General features: G+C 32.3%; 1 protein-coding gene across 1 annotated transcript; it reads right to left on the reverse strand.

Annotated features, from left to right (window-relative positions):
* Nucleotides 1-1,231: 1,231 nt before the first annotated feature.
* Nucleotides 1,232-22,459, reverse strand: LOC148609807 (uncharacterized). Its single transcript, XM_088541076.1, has 6 exons — nucleotides 22,320-22,459; nucleotides 20,691-20,891; nucleotides 12,466-12,622; nucleotides 9,470-10,516; nucleotides 8,178-8,365; nucleotides 1,232-6,133 (listed from the first exon to the last, which is right to left on the reverse strand). The coding sequence occupies exons 2-6, from the start codon at nucleotides 20,835-20,837 to the stop codon at nucleotides 5,780-5,782; spliced, it is 1,893 nt and encodes a 630-aa protein (XP_088397202.1). The 5' UTR covers nucleotides 20,838-20,891; nucleotides 22,320-22,459; the 3' UTR covers nucleotides 1,232-5,779.
* Nucleotides 22,460-22,603: the final 144 nt, after the last annotated feature.

Here is a 22,603-nt window from a genome sequence, read left to right on the forward strand (position 1 = left end):
TTTCAGTGATTACATTGTATTTTCAACAGAAACACAAAACTATATTGATGAAAAATTTCTATAACAACTTAAATGTGACCTTCATTTCTATACATTGATCAAAGTGAGGTTTCATTCTTATACTGTAAACACACCTATTTTCATGATAAATTTTAAATTTGCTAATTTAGCCATGATATTCTCTTATTTTACAAGCAAGAAAATTTTATGAAATCCCCATGATAAGTCTTTGGATTATGGAATAGATACCAAACATGGTGCAAGTCACAAAAATAAATAGCAGAGAAATTGAATAGATATCCCAAAACACAAAAATATGTACCAGTGAAAATAACCTGGTTTATATTAATATGAAATATTACACATTTTATGACAGACAGACAAATAGAAAGGACAGAAACTAAGAGTCTTGCCCAGACAGACAGGACAGAAACAAAGAATCTTGGCTAGACAGGCAGGGCAGAAACAAAGAGTCTTACCTAGACAGACAGGGCAGAAACAAAGAGTCTTGCCTGGACAGAAAGGGCAGAAACAAAGAGTCTTACCTAGACAGACAGGGCAGAAACAAAGAGTCTTACCAAGACAGACAAGGCAGAAACAAAGAGTCCTGCCTAGACAGACAGGGCAGAAACAAAGAGTCTTACCTAGACAGATGGGACAGAAACAAAGAGTCAGACAGGACAGAAAGAGTCTTGCATTAAAAGGGGACATGAAAAGTTAGTATGGGGTCAGTTCAGAATGTATTACATTACTTAAACAGTATTAACAAAATCAACCAATGATGCAAATTGAGCAATTTAACACAACTGTGATCTCCCCTTCACAAAAAAAATATTTTTATATTTATCATTAAATTCATTGTTTTTACTTTGTTCTTACAGCCTGGTATTTTCTCTCTCTGACTGCTGCCATGAAGCAAAAATCAAATATCAGCAACTACAAATGACAATGTTGCATCAAACTGACCGTGTCATTACTTATATATAGAATAGAAAGTTTTGAATGTCTCGACAACTCATCACATCTCTCCTAATGAATGGTCTCACTGTGATATTTTCAGTCTCAAAAAATGTCATTAGTCTGTACCGATTTACCCCATATTGTATTTGCCAGGAGATTAAAAAAAACTATTTTTATAAAAATGTAGATCTGGGATATCTAGTGGTCCCTTGGCACCAACAAGGCCATTTTGCAGACATATAACAATCAAGAATTTGTAATATTAGCACTTCAGCATGTTTAATAGACATTAGTTTAGCTCTATGATCATAGCATCGTTGACAAGGACATATATCAACAACTATGCTGTGTGAAAAAAAACAACAGTAAATCAAATTCTACAATACAAATATGTTATAATGTAGTAATCCTCTTTAGAAACAAATATCAACACTTACATTATTTAACAAAACATGAAGTAACAAACTGGTATATCACTTCATAACAATAACAAGACATTTCATTGTAACATTCAAGTACAAGTTCACTTAAAAATTAGGCAAATGAAGATAAAGTTGACAAGACAAAAATTTTTGTGAACTTTCTTAACCTTAAATTATTTATAAGTCACATATTTGATTTAAAAAAATATTTTTAATTGAATACTATTGAAAAAATATTTTCTGTCATTTTCGTCAACTCAGGTCACCATAAAACAAATCAGTTTTCTTCTCCCTTCCCAAAACTCTACTCAATACATAAAGTGGTTCTTCTATCACTAATGGGACATACTGGATGATTTTAGTTAAACACTACCATGAAAGCTGGCTTACCAACTTACCAACCTCTGCATGACTTTTATGTGAACTCATACACAAAGTGGATTTAATGATGCAGTATTTTGAATATCACTTCCTGTACATGTACCTCTAATATAAACAACTAACAGAATTTAAGACCAAGATATTTAAAAGCATGAATGTTTTGAAAATTCAAAAACTAGTTTATGCCTTTATAAACACAATTTTGTTAATTTAGAGAAGAATGCCATTAATAAAATCTCACATAAATTCTTTGCAAAAATGTTGAATCAATGAAAAAAAAAATCTGGGGTAAGGTATTCATATACTCAGGTACTGTACATTTTGTCTTTGAAAGGCACTATAAATTTGTCCTTGAGTTTGACATATCTGACAAGGATTCAAACTAGTCATGTTCTAAAATAAACCCATAGATTCTTGAATAATAAAATAGACCCTGAATTTCAAAGTAAAAACATATCAATAAACAAATATATAAAAGAAAATGAAGCCTAGGATTATCTGCCCCTAGTTTCTGTTTTAACAGTATGCCAGTCAAATGTAACTTCTTTAACAGACAATTTCCTATACGAACATAAATTTAACACAATAAATGATCATACTTTTTTAACAATTGGAAACAACATAAAATTACATTGTATAATATTGTGTATTTACAATTGTTGCAGATAATGTTAATTAGTAATGAAGCATGTAGGATTTCGTAGCAACAAAAAGGAATTAATGAGATGTTTTCACATGTAATTATACATGTACTATGATCAATGCCGATACAAATGGTGTGATCTGTCATTTAAGATTTTTCATATAAAATCAAAATGTAACATCGCTGTACAGATTTTCATACAGCATATTGCCTTCTATTTAATCTTGTTGAACAATTAACTAATTTGAAATATCAGGACCAAACAAAAGTTATGTGAAAGTATTATTGTTTGTGGGGTACCAATTTTCATGGTTTTTGTAGGTTTGGTAGACCATGGAATATGGTTCCCAAAGAAAAGGACATTTTCCATTCATTAGTACGATAGAGAATCTACGAACTGATGATTTTTCCCTCAGCCACAAAAATTGGTACCCACAAATAAAAGTACTTACAGAGTATATCATATCAACATAGAGTGGAAGTGAAATAAGGCTATTAAGCAGCTGTCTATGTAAGAATCATGCAAAATCTAAAAAATGTGATACACCCCAAAAAAGGCTACATATTTTTATTTTTGTAATTAAGTTGTTTTATGGGTCTATACTATGAAATGTGTAATTATTCATTCAAATCTGCCTGCTCTTAGGAGATAATCAATATTGAAAATGCAGTAGATTCTATTTTATTTGAGCATCATTTACAGAGTTATCTCCCTTAATTTTGAAATCTACAGTGCATTCTATGTTAATTTCTGTTTACTATGACATTTAAAACAAAATATCAAAAATAAAAATATGTAGGCTTTTTACCCATGAATCACATTTTGCATGATCCTTAGCTGGAGTGCTACTTAAGCCTTGTCATGTGAAAATTCACAAGAATAGGTCTGTACTTCACATTCAAAAGTATACGAAGTGTTTGTTTGTAGAATAAAGATGAAAACTTCTTGTGTGTAGATATGATGATAAACATGTGATGCTTAACTATTTCTGCATTAAAATAAGTTTGGTAAAAAAAAAAGAAAATTCCGATAACTATGCATCATACTGATGTACCTAGAAGTAAGTAACAGAATACTTTACTTTAAATGTATTAAACAATAAACTCTGGATCAAATACACATGTATAAATCAACAGTAAGACTTACAAGTCCTATAATTGTAATAAAAACAATCATTTTACAGGTTGGTTATTTATGCAACAAATCTTGGATGACAATTACCATCACGAGTACTGCACTACAAATGTATCTTTTCAATAAACAGAAAAAAAAAACATTTACATTATGTTCAGGTTTCATTTTCATTTCTATACATTTAATTTATACTTAAGTTGACAGTTCGTAGCACTCAAACATTTTTTTACACGTTTCGGAATGAGCAAATCATTAAAATAAAAAAAATCTAAATTCTCTAAACAGGTCTTATTCACTAGGCTGACCATTTTGTTTGTGGGGTACCTACCAATTATGTGGATTTCACGGGTAAGGTAAACTACAAAAATTTAATTCCCAAATAAAAAGTTTATTTACTTTAAATTGGGTGACAGGATCACCAAACCACAAATTCAAGAATCCACAAACTTCTGTGTGTTTCCCCTAAACCATGAAAATTGATATCCTCGAATATCAGTACTTTTACAGAAATCAAGAAGTCCCATACTTAGATATCATGGAGATCAGGGGAAAATTTAATCCATACTGTAAACATGCAGGGTGAAATGACCACATGCAATACTTGAAAATGACATATGGTCTCTCAAATTTTACCCCAGTTGATATGATGGACCATTCTTAGCGCTTTTCCAGCTAAGATATCAATAAATTCAACTGATTTTATTCCTGATAATAAAATTCACTTTTGATAAGCTTTTCTTTCTACAAACAACAACTACCCTATGTTCACACTTCTCTAACAGATACTTGAGAAAGTTATATTGCACTATAAATACTGGTGTCTTAAGTTAAGACAAACCCTGCATCTTTATAATTGGGATGCATTTTTATTATCCATATGCAAACATATGGGTTCAGCCCCATCAAACATTTTTGTTGGGATTTCTGTCTGGATCGTTGATAGCAATGCCTACTTGGTGTCAGAAATAGTAGAGTCCACATAAGTAAGAATACTCTGCTCCTAGTTCTACAGGTCTTTGCATTAAATAAAGCCCTCAGGTATTAACCTAGACTAAATTCTACACAGATATAGATAGAGTGCACATATCAAGCATAAACTTATCTCCAAATGTAAAAATATAATGGGAAAAAATGGAAGAAATGGTCAGACACTGAACAAGAACACAAGTCTAATCTAGCCATCAATGACAAGGAGAAGTTTTAGTAAATTGTGTTTGAAAAATAACATTAACATTTTTTGTCCTTGCAATTTATTACAAAAACTTCTCCCTGTCAATGACAAATAGGAAACGTGAACATTGACAAGGAGAAGATTTTGCTCAATAATCCCTCTAAATTAGGCTCTGTAATGAGATTAAGTAAAATAATCTGATTACATTCTTTAAAACAAGTGACATTTCTAATAATCTTAACATTTTTTGGAGTTCAAGGTTTTGTAAAAAAAAAAAAAAAATCGAGGTTTTTTAAAAAAAATATTGGTTTGAATTTTTGGAGTGGAATAAAAATTCTCATTTTACTAACTATACATAAGTTTTGTTTCAAGATGGACTGATGCTCAGAATAAAGGTTCACTGAGATGCATAAAATTTTATTTGGTAGATAATTTCCTTAAAGTAGCTTTTTTAAAATAGTTTTCTTTATGGTTCATATTTGATACACATCTGAACATAAACAAAACTGTTTATTCAATAAAATTATAAGGCAAAGCTGAAAATGCTACCAATAATCCAAAATAAATTCTTACAAAATGCTACCCCCAAAAATACAGACTTATACAAAGGAAAAATTGCAACATATTATTTTCATGAGTTTTTCATATATTTAGGACCACCATGAAAAACAAAATAAAAACTTATGTTATCAATTAAAATATAAATATATTATACTCTGTCAGAAGAAAAAATTAAAAGTCAACAAATATTTTTCAGATGATTTCAATCATTAATGGAATGTATTTATTTAGACTGGGGCAAAATATGGAGTTCATGAGTTTATAACGGCAAAAATAGATATATTTCACTACCGGTTCTAAACATGTTTCCATATGCTTTGAAACATATGAAAACATATGTTGCAATTTTTCCTGTGTAACAGTAACAGTAGAAAACCTGATTCAAAATAATTGCAAGATAAAATTAATGTACAACAATACTCCCTCCAGTTTTTAACCTGATTTAGTCTGTAACAATGATACATTAAACTAGATCACAAATGATTTTAAAAAATATACACACAATGTTATGACATATTAGGTCCACTGACAGGTGATGATGGAACACTATAATTCTGCATCGGACGAGGTTTAATCCGCGTATGTGGTTTGGTCAAACACCATAACAAGTCACGATACTGATTTGGCCATTTGTAAACAAAATTGTTTTGTAACCAAATAGGAATATCTTCTTCAGCTGATCCCTCAAATAATAGGGGGATAACTTTGGTATTCCTTGGACCATTCTGATCCACCTCCTTCAACATGAGGCTATAAATGTACTGAATATGGAGTTCGCTATCTTCAATCATTTGGTGACTTTCATACATATCAACTTCTATTTTATATTGTTGAGATACACACATCAGGATGAAATCAGACTAAAACGAAATATGAGAACTAATTACATTCATCTAAACATAGGTGTTTTAAATAGACAAATTTAAAACAAGGGAAACACAAGCTTTAGCATCTCATCACCATTAAAAATGTGGAGTCTGTGTCCCTGACAACTGACCTTAAAATATACAGTTATATATTTTCCAAAAGGTTATGTAGAAACTGTGTTTTGTAAAAATTTAAAGAATACATTTTTTTGTATTGATTCTAGAGTGTTGCTAGGATGTTAATAAATTCGTGAGTACCACTGTGACCTTGACCTCTAAACTTTAAATATTTTATGTTTTGAAGAACTTAATACTAGTAAGCACTAAGTTTTGTAAAAAGCCATCCAAGTATACAGATTCAACAATGTTCACAATCTAACATTATGTATTCACAACCTCATAAGCAGGGATATCACAGAGAGTTTATAACATGAATGTTGGGCAATCCTAAGGGGGTTTTCAACGTCCTTGACTACCCTTACGAGTTTTGCATGGACAACCCAATAATGAGGACTTAATTAGAAAGTAATTTAATTTTTTTTTAAAATATTTTTGTTGGGCAATATCAACAAGTAATATTTTATATCACAACAGCTAGGCACTGCAATACATATATTCTACTTAAGATAATTTCCCTAATCTTAATGCAATGACTTGCTAACTCTATTGATAAATCACTGTACAACACTTTACTTCCTCAAATATGTTTCTTCATGTAAAAACTTATTTACATGAACAAGATATTCACTATGTTTCCTAAAATAAAGATCTGTGTGGTAAACCATTTTTCCCCAATTTGCCATTTTGGCTAGTGGAATACTGAACTTGCTAGCCAAATAGAAATTCAACTAGCCAATTTTTTTGTTTCTTTTTCTGTATTATCATCTATTTTCTCCTGGATTTGACTCCTTTCTACCTTTCTTTTTCTTTCTTCAACTATCTTTTCATTTGTTTTTAACTTTATCAAAAACTTTTCCATTTTTGAATATTCCCTCCCATTGAAGTTTTTCATGTACTTTACAGTTACAAAATAAGTACTCCATTTCTGAACTCATTTTTTAAAAATAAAATTATATTTCAACAGATTCATCATTACGAAACGAGAAAATGTTTATCATTCGCTTCTTGTTCATTTTTATTTTGACAATAAACAACTAATTTGCAAGGTAACATATCTTAAATTACCAAGATAATTTCGTTTGAACACTAATACAAGATCGGAACCGTCACATAGGTTTTGGCACATCCCGTTTACTGGGAATTGAAACGGCAGATTGTAAACAATGCTTTACAAGTCAATAAAATTGTACATATTCAAACTAAACTTCTTAAGATGTAGGAAACATGTTGAATATATGATGTTAAGGGATGTTTTACTTCATAACCTGTTGGCTGGTCAACTTTTCTTGGAACTTGCCAATCAAATGACGGTTGCCAAATTGACGAGTGTAAGCCAATGAGAACTTGCCAAATTACACATCTACTCGTATTTGGCAAGCTCGCAAGTGGTGGTTTCCCACACTGAAGATACATACAACACAAGATGTATAGACACAGTGAAACCTTTTAAACCTTGGGAAAACTAAAACCTTACTGGACTTAGCTAAACAAAGTCCTTTCATGCATGTGTTTGAACTCAAATGTATTTTTAAGCAGGGTTAACTGAACACCAGTGCAAATCAAGCCAATACATGTATGCATATTACTATATTTGCATTTCTCGCTAGGAAACGGACATATGTAATGAAAATTTTGCATGCAAAAAGGACTTATGTTTGTTACCTTTGATAAAAAGACAGCCAAACAAATAAAATTTCTTTCTTTTTACTTATAATTTCCTACATTTCATAATTAAATAATAACACATGAGAACACCACTAACCAGTAATTCAGTAATTGACCAATTGGGAAACAGAACTTCAATCACATGACTTGCATTTTCAAAGAAAAGCGTCTTTAAGTTCAAAGGGTAAAAGCAAAACTATACCGACTGTATTGGAAAAATCTTAATTACTGTTCAGAAAACTTCTACATTTACCTCATTATATCGTTGTGCACACCATTCCTGACGATTCTGAATTTCTTCCTGAGGCATTCTCTTATCAAACATGTCCATGCAACATGTAAAACCATTTTTCTCCAAACACCGGCAAAGATTTAAGACCTTTTGTATATGTTTCTTACTGTCTCCAGCATAGGTAACAAACACTTTGATATGCTTAAATGCTGAAACAATAAAAATTCTGATCTCATCCACTATATTGAAATCACATATTCAAAATACTCAATGACATCGCATTGAAATAACATGTGACTTTCGTGTAAGTTACATGTAAATAGGAAGTAATGATTCACCAGAGTATCATGTTTTCTGAGGGAACAATTCAAAAATTGACATCAGAACCATTTATGTAATTCCGGACTTAGCTAAACTGGAAGTCAAAAACATAGTAGTGATCTAGAAATTTTGCTTTCCAATCTGAAACAGTTTATTCTGGAATGTGGAAATACTCAAGATTTGCTGAAACTGAGGAATAAAGGCTTGTCATTACCTTCATGGGAATCAGTAACTTTTTACCACTCATTTTTTATTTTAATTTTAAAATCAAATTTACTTGAAATAACACAAAATGTGACCATATCTGTAAAAATTGGGATGAAGATCAGATATTCTGCAATGAATCGTGAAATGTATTGGATCGTGACAGAGTGGAATTTTTATACCCCTACCAGAGTTAGAAATGGTAGCCTGCCCGCCAGCCCAAGACTGGCTATTTTTTGGCAGAACTGGCTAAATTTAGCAAAAATCTATATAGCCATATAGTAAATATATTGAAAAATTGTATTCTGGACTATCTAGAATTTGTGTGAGTTTCCTACCCTGACCCTACATGCAAAACATGAGAACATAAATTACCATTATAAAAAAGGATAATGAAATACTTGTAATGAGTATTCAAAACTCAGTATGCATTTCTTCATAATTATGTACAAATTTTAGTTCACAAATCAATGTGTAATTTCTAGTTTTGCAAAAAAAAAAACCTGATTAAAAAGATCAGTGGTATTTCATCATAAATGAAGTTTTTACAAAAAAATATTTATCAGGTTTTTTATGGTACTAGTATTTAATTATATACATAATTTCAGCTTATCACTATGCTGTTTTTGAGATTTGGTACTAACAAAAATTGCTGACAGAAAATGTGGAAACTGTTGGACATAATGATTTTACACTCCATTTAGAAAAGTTGCCAATCAAATCTTCTGAATTATAACAAGAAATCAATTTAATTGGATGATAAAAATGGTTGTAATCTCTTCGATTACCTTTTCTATACTCAGAAGGCTTCATATCATTAGGTACAGACTGAGAATACTTCAGCAATGATGGTCTTCCTTTTGAAGGTAATGAGGATGGATAAACTGCAAATTCCTTGTTGCGTAGAGGGAATGTTCGTGGTGCTTCCACATCCAATTTTCTAGCTCCATCAGTTGGAACAGCACTTTTGATGTGGAGATCTAATATCCTACCATTTGATACTTTATGGTTTGCTGGTAAATGAAGTTTAAGATTTGGGTCCTTGCTCTGAGCTCTTCTTCCTTGTTCATACTCATGCCTGTTTTTCTCTTGCATGATATTGTTGTATTCAGAAGAAGGCCTGAACATTTCCGACCTGGTAAAATGGTCTAATTGAGCAAGTGGAATTTCCTTAGCTGATGGAGGCGTAGGACTGGGACTAATTAGGTTATTATTCTGCATCAATTCTGGATGATTAATATTAAGACGAAGATCAGGGCGTTTTGCATGAACTGGTGGACTTTCACCATCTCCCATATGATTTAGATTCAGCGGGCGTTTGGTCATATTCATGCGATAATTTTGGTCCCTCTGTATAGCAGCTGCAATGGGTTGTCCTTCTTCCTGATGGGTGTAACCAACATCCATTTCTACATCCTCTGAGGTATAATGCTCACTTTGATCGATATGAACTATCTTAGAAGCACTATCAGGAATGCCTACACTGGTGTAATCTCCTGTAGGACTCCTATGATTGTTTGTATAGCTTGTTGAGGTCAGGTTGTAGTCTTTTGTTGTCACGTTCGAAACACGGGATAGCATTGTATCACCATTCCTAGATAAATCATTAATATTGTAACCTATGGACAGTGTACTGGGACACACTGGATATGAGTTTTTTCTATGGATACGTGTACATACAGTATTGTTACAATGTGCTGGAGGTGGTTGGGGAAACATTGTACCATGAAATCCCAGACTTTCATGATGGGTACTTGGTTCATAGCAAGAGTTCTGTATAGGGAATCTGCACCTTTCAAATTCCTGTCCATGTTTTCTGTACCTATCATGAATATCTGAAAAAAAGAAAAAAAAATTATTAGCATTCATTAATTATAGTACTACCGGGTACATGAATAGATTCGTTATTCTCATATTTTTTTTTGGTGAAAATCTTTTGTGATATGAAAATACAATTTACAGGAGTTGTTTTATTAGCAGAATAGATCATGCTATGCATTAGTCAAACACATTGAACCTAACCTCTAACCTTGTAGAACTGGAGTAGCTCAAGATAAATACCAGATCATGCTTGTACTAGTCAAACACACTGAACCTAACCTCTGACCTTGTGAAACTGGAGTAGCTCAAGATAAATACCAGCTCATGCTTTGTACTAGTCAAATACACTGAACCTAATCTTTGACCTTGTAGAAACTCCTCTATTGAATATGTAACAATGAAGCTTAATTGCTGCAGTCATTTACAATGAGTTGACTGTGACCTCTGACCTTGTTGAACTGGAATAGCCCAAGGTAAATACCAGTTTTGCTAAATGAATATATCTATTGAGTAATGGAGCTTAAACTCTGTGGTCATTTAAATAGAAACCTTCATTCAAGTAGTTTAACAGCTGAAAATAGGAATTTTTTCCTACTAGGTAGAAGACATTGACCTACAGAATAGGAGATTCTTACCTACCAGCAAAAATCTCCCATTTTGCAGGTAAAAACCTTCTACATTGTAGGAAAAAATCTCCTACCTTCAGCTGTGTTTAACTGCATGAATTAAGGTGTCTATTAAAATGACCAAATAGATTAAGCTCCGTTGTTATTAACTCAATACATGTAGATGAGGATACTTAGCAAACTGGTATTTACCAGTTCAACAAGGTCAGAGGTAAGAGTAAACCCACGGTAAGTAAATTTGACAATTTTTAGGTGTTGATGTTGGTCATCTGAATTTTTCTTTTTCGTTTTGCTGTTTCAGATGCCATTGAGATTTTTTTGGCAAAAGATTAATCATTTTTTTTGTTGCCAATAAATATGTGTAAAACATCTTGTTAATACAATACAAAATCTTTGCCAAGAAAATTTCAACAGATTTCTTTTTAAAATTTTTACTTTGTAATTACATAACCAATAAAAAACCTATTTATCGTCATAACATTTACATATCATCTGGTTGCTTATGGATTGCAGGTAAAAACACTGAAATCTGTTACAGTATATACATATGTTCGTTCAAAAAAACTTCCAAGAATATGTAGACCAGAGGCAGATAAATCTGTCAAAACATGACATTTTTTAACTTTCTTTTGAAGAAAATCCCCAAATTTTCAGAATGGTAGAGTCAAAATGATCATGATCAATAGTATTAGGGACCGTTATGAATGTAAATGTACCACTGGATCAGTAGGTTTATTACACTAATGTTTCAAATCTTACCATATTTCCACTAAGACTTGTACTTTATAATAATATCATTTAAAACAACCATTCTTAAAAATTTATTCACAATCACTGTATTCAGCAAGTTTTTACTGACCCTACTTCAAATTATCACTATATCAATTCAATGTCTTTACAGGAAAATAGGTCGTTTTAACTTCCTGCTGTACAGGTAATGGTAATGTGTACTGGTAATGTGTGATGTGTAATGCATTGTGGCTAATTTTCTCTAGTGGTAATGGTAATGTAATGCATTACTTTACAAAATTAACCAGTAATGCTCCATTGCTTTCAACTATATTTACATTACAATTGGTATTTCTTATTTCTGTATTTCATCCTTAAACCAATTACACCTTTAGTCTTAGACTTAATTGTTTTCTTTCTGTGCGAGTTTTTTTTTTTTGCTCCTTGTCTTTTGCTTTTTAAGTGTCTCTAGCACTGTTTTGTCAACTGAATTCCCACCCTTTGTTTGTACCTACTATATTGTAATTACACCTTAATGAGTGAGTGGTGATCTAAGTTTGGGGGATACTAGGAAAGCCAGAGAACATATTCTTGGGTGATCAACCTACCATGAAGATGATTTTCCAACACCTCAGCAGCATCCATTCTCTCCATGTCCTTCAGTGCTTTCATAACTGCTCCTACAGAGTTACCATTCCTTTTAATATAATCTTCAAAAAGTTTCAGTGTGTTTCTGCCATGTCCACTTTGTCTGGCATCAATATTCTACCAAATAAAAATATTTAGGATCAACTGGAAGAATTTTATGGCATTTAACCTCTTTCCTCAACACAAAGTTACAAAAATATTTCATAACACACAAATTTAAAAAAGTCTCAAAGGTCAGCAAAAATCCAGGTTAACTGTAAAGTAAATTAATTCCTTTTTATTATTTTTTTTTTGGGGGGGGGGTGGAGAGCAAGGGGGTGGGGGCTGTAATTCATGTAATTCATGGTGTAACAAAATATTGGGCTGATGTGAATAATAAACAGTGATTCTTTCACAATAGAAACAGCTTGTGCTTAAAATCTTACTGATAACTAAGCCAAAATTTTTAAAACATTTTAAGCGATATAAAAATCCCATATAGTCTAATGTAGATATGACATACTGTGAAAAAACTATTGGTCGTGGGTTACCAATTTTCATGGCTTTCGTGGGAAGGCCAAACCACAAAATTTGGTTACCAACGGAAAGGAGATTTCTATTGATGTGGATACTGAAACCTTCAAAATCACAAATTAAAGACTTCATGAATTTGTGTTTCTTCCCTTATCCACAAAAATTGGTATCCACGAATTAAAGTACTTTCACAGAATCCAATTTCACATAAGTATCTTGTAATGACTTTTGTGCTTTGCAAAATTCTGAAAGTACTATAACTCACTGCTTTTGGAAAACTACAAAATTTCAGTGATGTGGTAAAAGTTCATACGACCACACTAACTTAACAGAATAAATAAACTTCATTGAAAGACAGAAATTAGAGAATCTAAAATAGATCCAGGCACCCATACATCCAAATAAATCAGATTCAGCAAAATGGTCATTACAATTAACTAACATCTCTGGTAAATCAAAATATACCAGTTCACCAATTATCATAGAAAACTAAAGATTGGGGGAATAATTAAGCTTCCTTCAAAAATGACAAAAATTGTACCAGAACAAGATCAAAACTTATGGAAATGTTTTTATTTATCACATGTGGACAGATGGACAGATAGTGGTAAACAATAATAACTCAATCAAAACACTGCATAGAATAAGCATGACAGGTGAACAGAGTCAAGCAGCTACTAGACCTTCTTTCACTACTAGTGATGCAGGTAAAAACCTGATTTGACCCTTACATCTCATAAAGGTATACTACTGGTAAATAAGTACTTTAGTAGCAGTCTTTGTAAGAATCATGGAAATACTGTAATATGTGATACACCCCAACGAAAGGCTACACATTTTTATTTTTGTTATTAAGTTGCTTTATAGGTCTATATGCTATCATGTATAATAATTCATCCCAATCTGTCAGCTCTTTTTTTGGAGATAATTCACATTGAAAGTTTCTATTGTATTTTAGTGTCATTTACAATGTTACCTCCCTTAATCACTGCTTCTACTGTACATACTATATAATTTTTTTCTACTAAGAGCAAGGGTTATATGAAAAGCCACATGTTAATTTCTGTTTACAATAACATTTTAAACAAAATATCAAAAATAAAAATATGTAGGCTTTCAAGCCATGAATTACATTTTGCATGATTCTCATCTGGAGTGCTACTTAATGTAAATAAATTTGTTTTGCACCATCTACTGCATTAAACATGAATGCAATAAAAAAAAATTATTGCAATATTTGTAAAATTGGGTTACAATGCAATAATTATAATTCACTTTTAAAAAAATTCATCATAAAGAACATGTAATCTTCACTTTTGTAACAAAAATTTAAAACGCATTTTACCTAAAAATTAATTTTACTGAATACATGTAGTCAAAAAATAAATGCATGCAATAATTCTAAAATTGTACAATGTATTTGAAATGTTGACATTATAGCTTACTTACAGTAGCAAAAAAATGTTAATCCCTTTTTTAATTTAATATGAACCTTTTGTCACTGCTGAAAACAATCAGTAAGCCTTTTACATTAATATCAACTAAAATTCACCACTTAAACAAACTTCATGCTCCTTAATGGAACATGAGGTTCGTGACCTTAGATGTAAGTTATATTTCTACAGAGCCTCATAGCCCTGGGCTCAAGGAAGTTACAAGATTACTGTACCATGATAGTCATTCTGGAACAAATTATTTTAATAATGATATTCCAGTTTTTGTGTGTAAAATTTTGATTTATTCATTCAATTTCAAGACAATTAACTATACACGTGTATATGGGTTAAAAACTGTCAAAACAATAATCTCAGTAATAAGATAGCCTTTTAAAGCCCCTAATTTCTAAATGATTCAGGTCACAACCCTTAAAATCAACCCCAGTTTTCCTTAGATACAATTTCAAAGAGATTCATTTAAATTTACAGAAGTTATCGTCAAAACATTGTGAAGTAGCTGTTTATAGTCCATATTCACCCCCTTCATTCCTACACTGTTCAAGTCACACTCTCAAAATCAATCCAAGTCTGCCTTTGTAGGGATGGCATTTTGTGTGCATAAAGATCTATTCATTTGTACTCAAGTTATTGGCCAGCCATGTAATGTCTTCAGACAATGACAGCAGCATGCATGGGTTCAAATGAATGGAGGTCAAAGGTACTAGACCCTTAAGTTCTGACCTAGGACCTTTAAAATTTAATACACCTACATTGTAGGTCCTGGACTTTCAATCCAGACTTACATTTTCATTGACACTTTATTGGGGAAATTTGGCTTTCCATAAGCAGTCCATTAATTTGAAACTTTGAAAAGTCCAGAATGTTCCACTCAAGCTCAAATTAGCCCTCCACAAAACTGTAAAAAAACCAACACTCCTAAAATCTTGTAACTTTGAAATAAATAATACTAATGAATACTAAGGTCCTGAATCAGCCCCTTAAATGATATCTGAATCACAGATCTGCATGTATTTCATTTATATGCCGACTAGTTTCAGAAACTATATTTCTAATAGGATTCCTTTAAGTAACCTATTCATGTATGAAACAGGAACATCCATTCTCGAGAGACCAACCAAACAAGAAGAAGTGGTAATAGATCTTTAGAGGAAAAAACAGAGAATTCAAAAGCTTTGCTGAGCATAGTATGATACAACCGCAGTGGTCAAACCCATAACAGTTAAGGCAAGTGTGGACACATTATCAGTTTTTGACACACTGAAGCATAAGGACTTATTCATAATGGACAAAACAAATGGTTTGGACCCTATATTGCACAAAATTTTTGGAAATTTTAAAAATTGAACCAAAAATTAAAAAGTTGATTTTTTCGGTTGTGGCCCTTTTGGCATCTTATAACTCTAGTAGAAGATTTTTGAAAGAGATAACATTAAAAATAGCAAAAATTGTTGAAAAAGGGCAACAACTCAAGCATGGCTTAACGAATTAAAACCAAAATTTAACCAGAGATAGATCTCATCATGCTGAACACTTTTACCCTGTCAAAATTCAGCTAAACCTAATGGTTTAGGAGATATATGTGAAAAACTACAGTCTGACCCCTATGTTCTATTTTTAGTAACGGTGACCATGTTTTTAGACGAATCAAAAATCCCTACATCAGTTCTATACAGGATATCCCAAGGAACATTCATACCAATTTTAGTGCTAATAAATCAAGTAGTTTCAGAGGAGATTAGTTTTGTATAATTGTTAATGACGACTGACGACAACAACAACGGATGCCAAGTGATGGCAATAGCTCACATGGCCTTTGGCCAGGTGAGCTAAAAAACAGTAGAAATCATCCAGCTTTTCTTAATCTTATTGATTTTGCAACGATGATAATCGTAAATTTGACAGAACAGATGCGTTTACACACGCATTTCACTTACTGACACATTAAAAACAGCTGAATGTAATTCTGAATGCCTGGTAGAGCTCATGTTTTGTCTCTTTTTGTAAATCAAATAATTCCTTCCCCCACCCTAAAAGTGAAGGGGTAAAGTACAAATGAATTTTATTGAGTTTTCACTAGACCTTATCTAATGTCACTAGTCTGAGCTATGAGCAAGTACACTTCAGTGGACTGATTTAAAGTAACAACCAATAGTACACTAACCTTAGGCCAAATAAACAAAATGTGTTTCCTGTTACACCTTACTTAAGGGCCATTGATGAAACATTAAGTGATATCTCACCACTTAATGGTGAAAACAAGAGGCTCCCAGGAGCCTGAATCACTCACCTGGTCAACATTTTGTCTTTCAATGGCAATAAATTCAACAAGAAGTTGTCTAACAATTCTGACTCAAGAAGACTTTGGTAGGACTTATCATAAGGACCATTACATGGCTGAACAGATGTAAATTTGACCACAGATAGATCTCACCATGCTGAACACTTTCACCCATGTCAGAATTGGGCTAAACCTAATGGTTTTGAGATATATGCGAAAAACTACTGACTGACCCTTTTGTTCTATTTTTAGTAATGGCAGCCATGTTTTTCAATGGATCAAAAAAAAAATAAACATAATTGTTATGCAAGATACACCAAGAAACATTCATATCAAGTTTGGTGCCAATTGGTTGAGTAGGGTCAGAGGAGATTTTTGAAAGAAATAACATTAAAACAGCAAAAAAAAACATTGAAAAAGGGCAATAACTCCTAAATGGCTTAATAGATTAAAATGAAAATTTGACCACAGATAGATCTCATCATGCTCAACACTTTCAACTATGTCAGAATTTGGCTAAACCTAATGGTTTTTGAGATATATGAAAAACTACTGTCTGACCCCTGTCTTCTATTTTTAGTAATGGTGGCCATGTGTTTTGACGGATCAAAAATCTAAACACAATTTAGTGCAAGATACCCTAAGGAACATATGTACAAAGTTTCATATAATTTCGCTAAGTAGTTTCAGAGGAGAAGATTTTAGAAAAATTGTTAACGGACAACAATGACGATGACGATGGACAACGACGACTGACGCCAAGTGATGGCAATAGCTCACACGGCCTTCAGCCAGGTGAGCTAAAAAGGGGGATGGCAAAATGTTCAAAAATGACTATTAAAAACTTCAAATTAAAATTTGCTAAAAATTTAAATTAACCTGTAATTTATGGTACTTAACAGCTGTACAAAGCTTAAAAATAATTCATGAATCCACTTTCAAGTTATCATCTGGAAGCTGTTGGGTCCAGACAGACAGACACTCAGACAGACTGACACACAGCTTTCTAGAAGGTGGCGGGATAAAAAAATAGGGTAGGTACATGAAGGTAGTGATATATTTTTTTTCCGCAGTGTATTTTACAACTTTTTTTTTCACTGAGTCCATGTGAGAAGCATTCTTACTTTAACAGGGATTATTGAAAAATAGCATAAAATACTTTACAATACAATACTTTAGCTGAAAAAGATAGGATGAGTAGGGTGGGTATGGTAATGGAAACACATATTTTTTTTTTAATTTGGCCTTGCTTGAAATGTTAATAACATATGGTACAGGAACTTGTATAGGAAATGAATTTTCAATATGTTACACACATGTCATTGTTCAAATCTGTATCTATTATCTTTATACAAATTGAAATTCAGATTAGTTCCATTATATTGGAACTGTTTTAAATCCAGTACAAATTATAATTTCTATTTCTACTACATTTTGTATAGCTAATTTAAATATAATGATTTGGTCTGGGACAAATCTGAATCCAACTGACTCATTGAAAATGAAAAGGCAAAATAGAATTTAATTATACAAGAAACAAAAGTTATATGATGTTGACTGTTGAGTAATTTCTGGTTCGGTTTGAAATGTTAATCAAATGAATGAAAATATCGTTCTTCTGATATCTTAAAAATACCTGATTTAATACTAGTAAGTTTAAAATATAATTGTCAGTGATTTAACATTTGCTTACTATTTTCCAATAAACTAAACCAATCATAGTTGCTAAAGAAAATGCAACAAAAAAGTGTTATGGACGGATAGTGGTACTAAATAGGATCATAATTCCCATAAAAATTAGAGAATCAAAATTTCCAGATAATATGCACAACTACATTAGTGTTCTTGCTACATACCAAGTTTTATGAAATTCTGTTGGGTAGTTTTAGAGGAATTGCAATGACAAGCTGATGCATGATGATTTTCAATCTAAGTTCAAAACTCAAATAAAAATCAGACAAGCCAAATTTCCTCATAAAATGCACTACAAATGGTGTTCTGCTTGAGAATCAAAATTTCCTGATAATTTGCACAACTACATATGGTGTTCTTGCTACATACTAAGTTCAGGAATTTCTGCTGAATAGTTTCAGAGGAGTTGTGATGACAAGCTGAAGTGTTACAGACAGTGGAAGGGACAGATGGATGGAGTGACCAACTCCTGACCTGCTTCCACCTCATATTTGATGAGTTTCTAACAATAATAAACATGGAGGCCAAATCTTTAAAAATTAGGGTTGTCAATAGTCAGATTAGCAAAAAGATAACTGCTCATTATGCAAGCCCCCACTTTCCCAAATTAGATTCTGCTGCCTAAAATGCAATAGATAGTAGGTATGATACAGATCTGATAATAGTTAGCCTGGGGAAAGCAGTATTAGCAAAAATGTTGGAAAAATTTATATACATTGTACATTAAGTCAGTAAACAGGAAGTAGATATATGACAGATCTGAAACTGTCAAAGGCAGTATAAAACCACTATTAGAAGTTGCACACAAGCTGAGAGTTGTAGTTGTGGAGCAGTCTTAGAAATTGACACCAGCATGTCATCCATGGCTGGTAAAAATGATGGTGGCCTTCCAGGATTGCTATATAAGTTAATTAAAATTTTTGAGCTTGGGCTTGTGTGTCAGTAGTGCTGGTTGAAATGTACCAGAGATAAAAATTACTAGTCACCCAATGTCCATGGCTTCTAGATTTTGAGCTTGGCTAATAAACTTTTGGGTAAAATTTAGCTGATCATATAGAAAATATTGTAAAAAAATAGGGTTTGGGCTACCAGCTTGTATTTCCTTATTTTTACCCTATATAATACTGCCATATACAATTCATGTAGAAAAAATACATCTACGTGTAGTCATTAGACAGGAAGTAGACAAAGGACAAATCTGAATTCCTTCAATGCAAAATCGAACACTATCATTGATATTGCATTCCAAATAGCAATTGGCTGTGATTTGTAGTTCCTAAGTTGGATAAGTTCTACAAATTAGGAAGTTGATATGGGACACTAACCAAAATCACTTACAACATATGCCCCACATGTACATTGTATCTATATTAAGCCAAACATCTCCAAATCATTGAATGGTATGATTAATTTCAAATTTAAAATCAATCCAACCACTGGAAGACAAAATAATTGCATATATGATGGAAAGATGGACCTGGTTAACATAATATACCAACCACTTGTTGAGTGGGGATATAATTATTAAGCAAACTAAGCACGGAAGCATTTACTATTTGACTGCCTCAGAGTCCTCAGGGTTCTAGAGTGCAGGAGGTCATGGGTTTAATCCCTGATTGAGTCACACTTACGACTTATTAATAGTTAGTCACTGCTCCTCTGCCAAGCATGCAGTTTTTAAGGGGAAAGAGTGCTAACTGGTAGAGATAATGTGTCTGAGTGGCATGGCATGTGGGCTGTTGCTTCTAAGAACTAGCATAATAAAATACTGCTCAGCATGTTGGACTAATACAAAGCAGGGTCTGTTTGATTGGTCAAACTTTCTCATCCTAAAATGTATGAAATATCTGCTACAGGACTTTAAATCATAATCTATCTAACAACCTTGACCATTAACACTTCATATGCCAGCACAGCTGACAAATTTAGTCAATGATTTGATTAATACTTACTGTAGAAGAGGATGAATTACTCACAATGTTGATGATTCAGCAATTGTTTTGTTTTGTTTTGTTTTTTTTTTATCAACCCAATTTTTTAGTTTTCAGTGAATCAGACATTTCACCACCACAACAAAGTAAAAGGCAGTTGTACTGGTACAAAAGAACAAGATCAAATCAAAATCTAATTATTCTTTAAAATGTCTCTATTTTGAACTACCTTGTGTTATTATCAAAAATCAAGTACATGAGAATTGTTCAGTCAAAATCAAGAGTGGGACCAAAGTATTGATAACAAAACATACCAAAATTTGTTCAGTACTGTATCCTAAGTTATCTGCCAACACACGCCAATTGTTGCCAAGGACTAATTCTGGGTCCAGTTTATTTGCCAAATCATTCCATGTTAATTGGCCCACAAAAGAGAAAGGGATGTTGTCAAGGTTCTCCATTACAACAGTTAATGAGTATCACCTACATAACGTCCATTTTCACAGTTACATCTCCTGCAAAGATAATTGTACATGTACCAAATCTGTTATACAGACAATGAAATCAAATTTCTCTAAGGTTCTGGTTTAATAAATACTACGAAATATCAATATAAATATAATAAAAGTAAGCAAAAATATTTATGAACAACTTTTTATTTTTAATTCATCTGATATTGATGTATTACTTCATACCATTGTTACTTTATTGACAAGAGGCTCCCAGGAACCTGATGGGCTCACCTAGTTAAATTTTGTGTTTCAATGGCAATAAATTTAACAAGGAGTTGTCAATTTCGACTCATGAACACTTTAGTAGGACTTATCATGAAAATCATTTCAGCAACTGAACAATTGAAGGTTTCTTTCTAATTATCATAGTTTTCAAGATATTGGCAGAAAACTTAAAAAAAAACAACAAAAAAAACCATTACTTTTCACCTTTCAAGGGCACAATAAGTCCTACAAGGAGTCATCTGACAACTTTGGCCTTTGGCCAGATGAGCTAAAATGGACGAGGAGTTTCAATTTTTTTACATGAACATGCCAAACCTCAATACACTGATTTAACTTGTAAAATTTAAGTCGAAGACACATGATATGTGTAGCTTGAAAAATTGCTTATTCAATGTAATTTTTTTTAACATTTACATGAATGAGTGTAGGCTTACAGATCTAGGGGCCCTGAGTTCACCGCCTTACTGCCCTTAGTTGGGATATTGTAAAGTGCACTCACTGCCAATGTATTTTACAGTGAGTTTCACTAATTTATTTTTTTTTTTGTGTTGTGTACATTGGGAAACCTTATGGGAAATTAAGATACATGTGATAACCATAGGGCTCACACCATTTACAGTGCTCGCTAACACTTTCATTTTATGGAACTTCAAAGTAAGAAAAAAGACCCTTCCATACTTTTGTCTTGAGCAGGCTTAATCAGTATTTCTGTGAGGCAGATCAAACACTTTCTCGTAAAAAATTGAAGACTTCAACAAATTTTTTATTGGAATGTTGCATTTATTATTTCACGTAACCGAAGTAATACTGAGCTCATTAATAAACACAAAATCGTCTATTGGCAAGCATTAATACTCCCATTTTTATAATGATAACCTCTCAACTCTAACCTAAAGACCTATGGCTACTGCAAAGTAATATTTCCATTAAATTTAAAATTTAAAAGTTACAGTAATTTAAAAAAACACACACATCTGAAAGAAAAGGAAAGATACACGCAGTATCTCATCAACTGACGAATACATAGACTTAATTTGAAAATAATTGAAATGTTGAGGAGTCATGCCTGCAGCATCTGTTGCAAAAGATACATATACATGTAAACAACATCTCTACAGCTCCAAGGCCACTGCATTAAAGTGGTAAAATCCATTAATTTAACAAAAATATCGGTTGTCAGGTATAGACAATAAGATGTTTGCTCACCAAAGAAACAATTAGATTTATTACAGTTGTGTATTCATCTGCTTTTAGATATAAAAGGTATTATCGGAGTGTTTGCGTTCTGTCAGACAGGCAGCCATCAGTGGCCATTATTATTTTTTTGTCTTCATACGCCATCTACCGTATGATCTATCCAACTACCTGTTGAGTATAAGATTCTGTGAGACAGGAAAATCATATCCACAAGGAACAAAAATGCGAAGAAAAAGATATAACCTAACCAATTTCATAATGATATTAATTTTTTTTTCATTGAATCTACAACC

This window comes from Perna viridis, chromosome 8, assembly GCF_037379345.1.
Source record: "Perna viridis isolate PV_CMFRI_1.1 ecotype Kerala chromosome 8, ASM3737934v1, whole genome shotgun sequence".
NCBI lineage: Eukaryota > Metazoa > Mollusca > Bivalvia > Mytilida > Mytilidae > Perna > Perna viridis.

Coding starts and splice junctions, on each gene's coding strand:
- LOC148609807 (XM_088541076.1), bottom strand. CDS start 20,837: ATGGAGAACCTTGACAACATCCCTTTCTCTTTTGTGGGCCAATTAACA. Junction 10,517..12,465: donor GTTGGAAAATCATCTTCATG/GTAGGTTGATCA, acceptor TCTTTTTTTCAG/ATATTCATGATAGGTACAGA. Junction 8,366..9,469: donor GCCTTCTGAGTATAGAAAAG/GTAATCGAAGAG, acceptor TTATTGTTTCAG/CATTTAAGCATATCAAAGTG.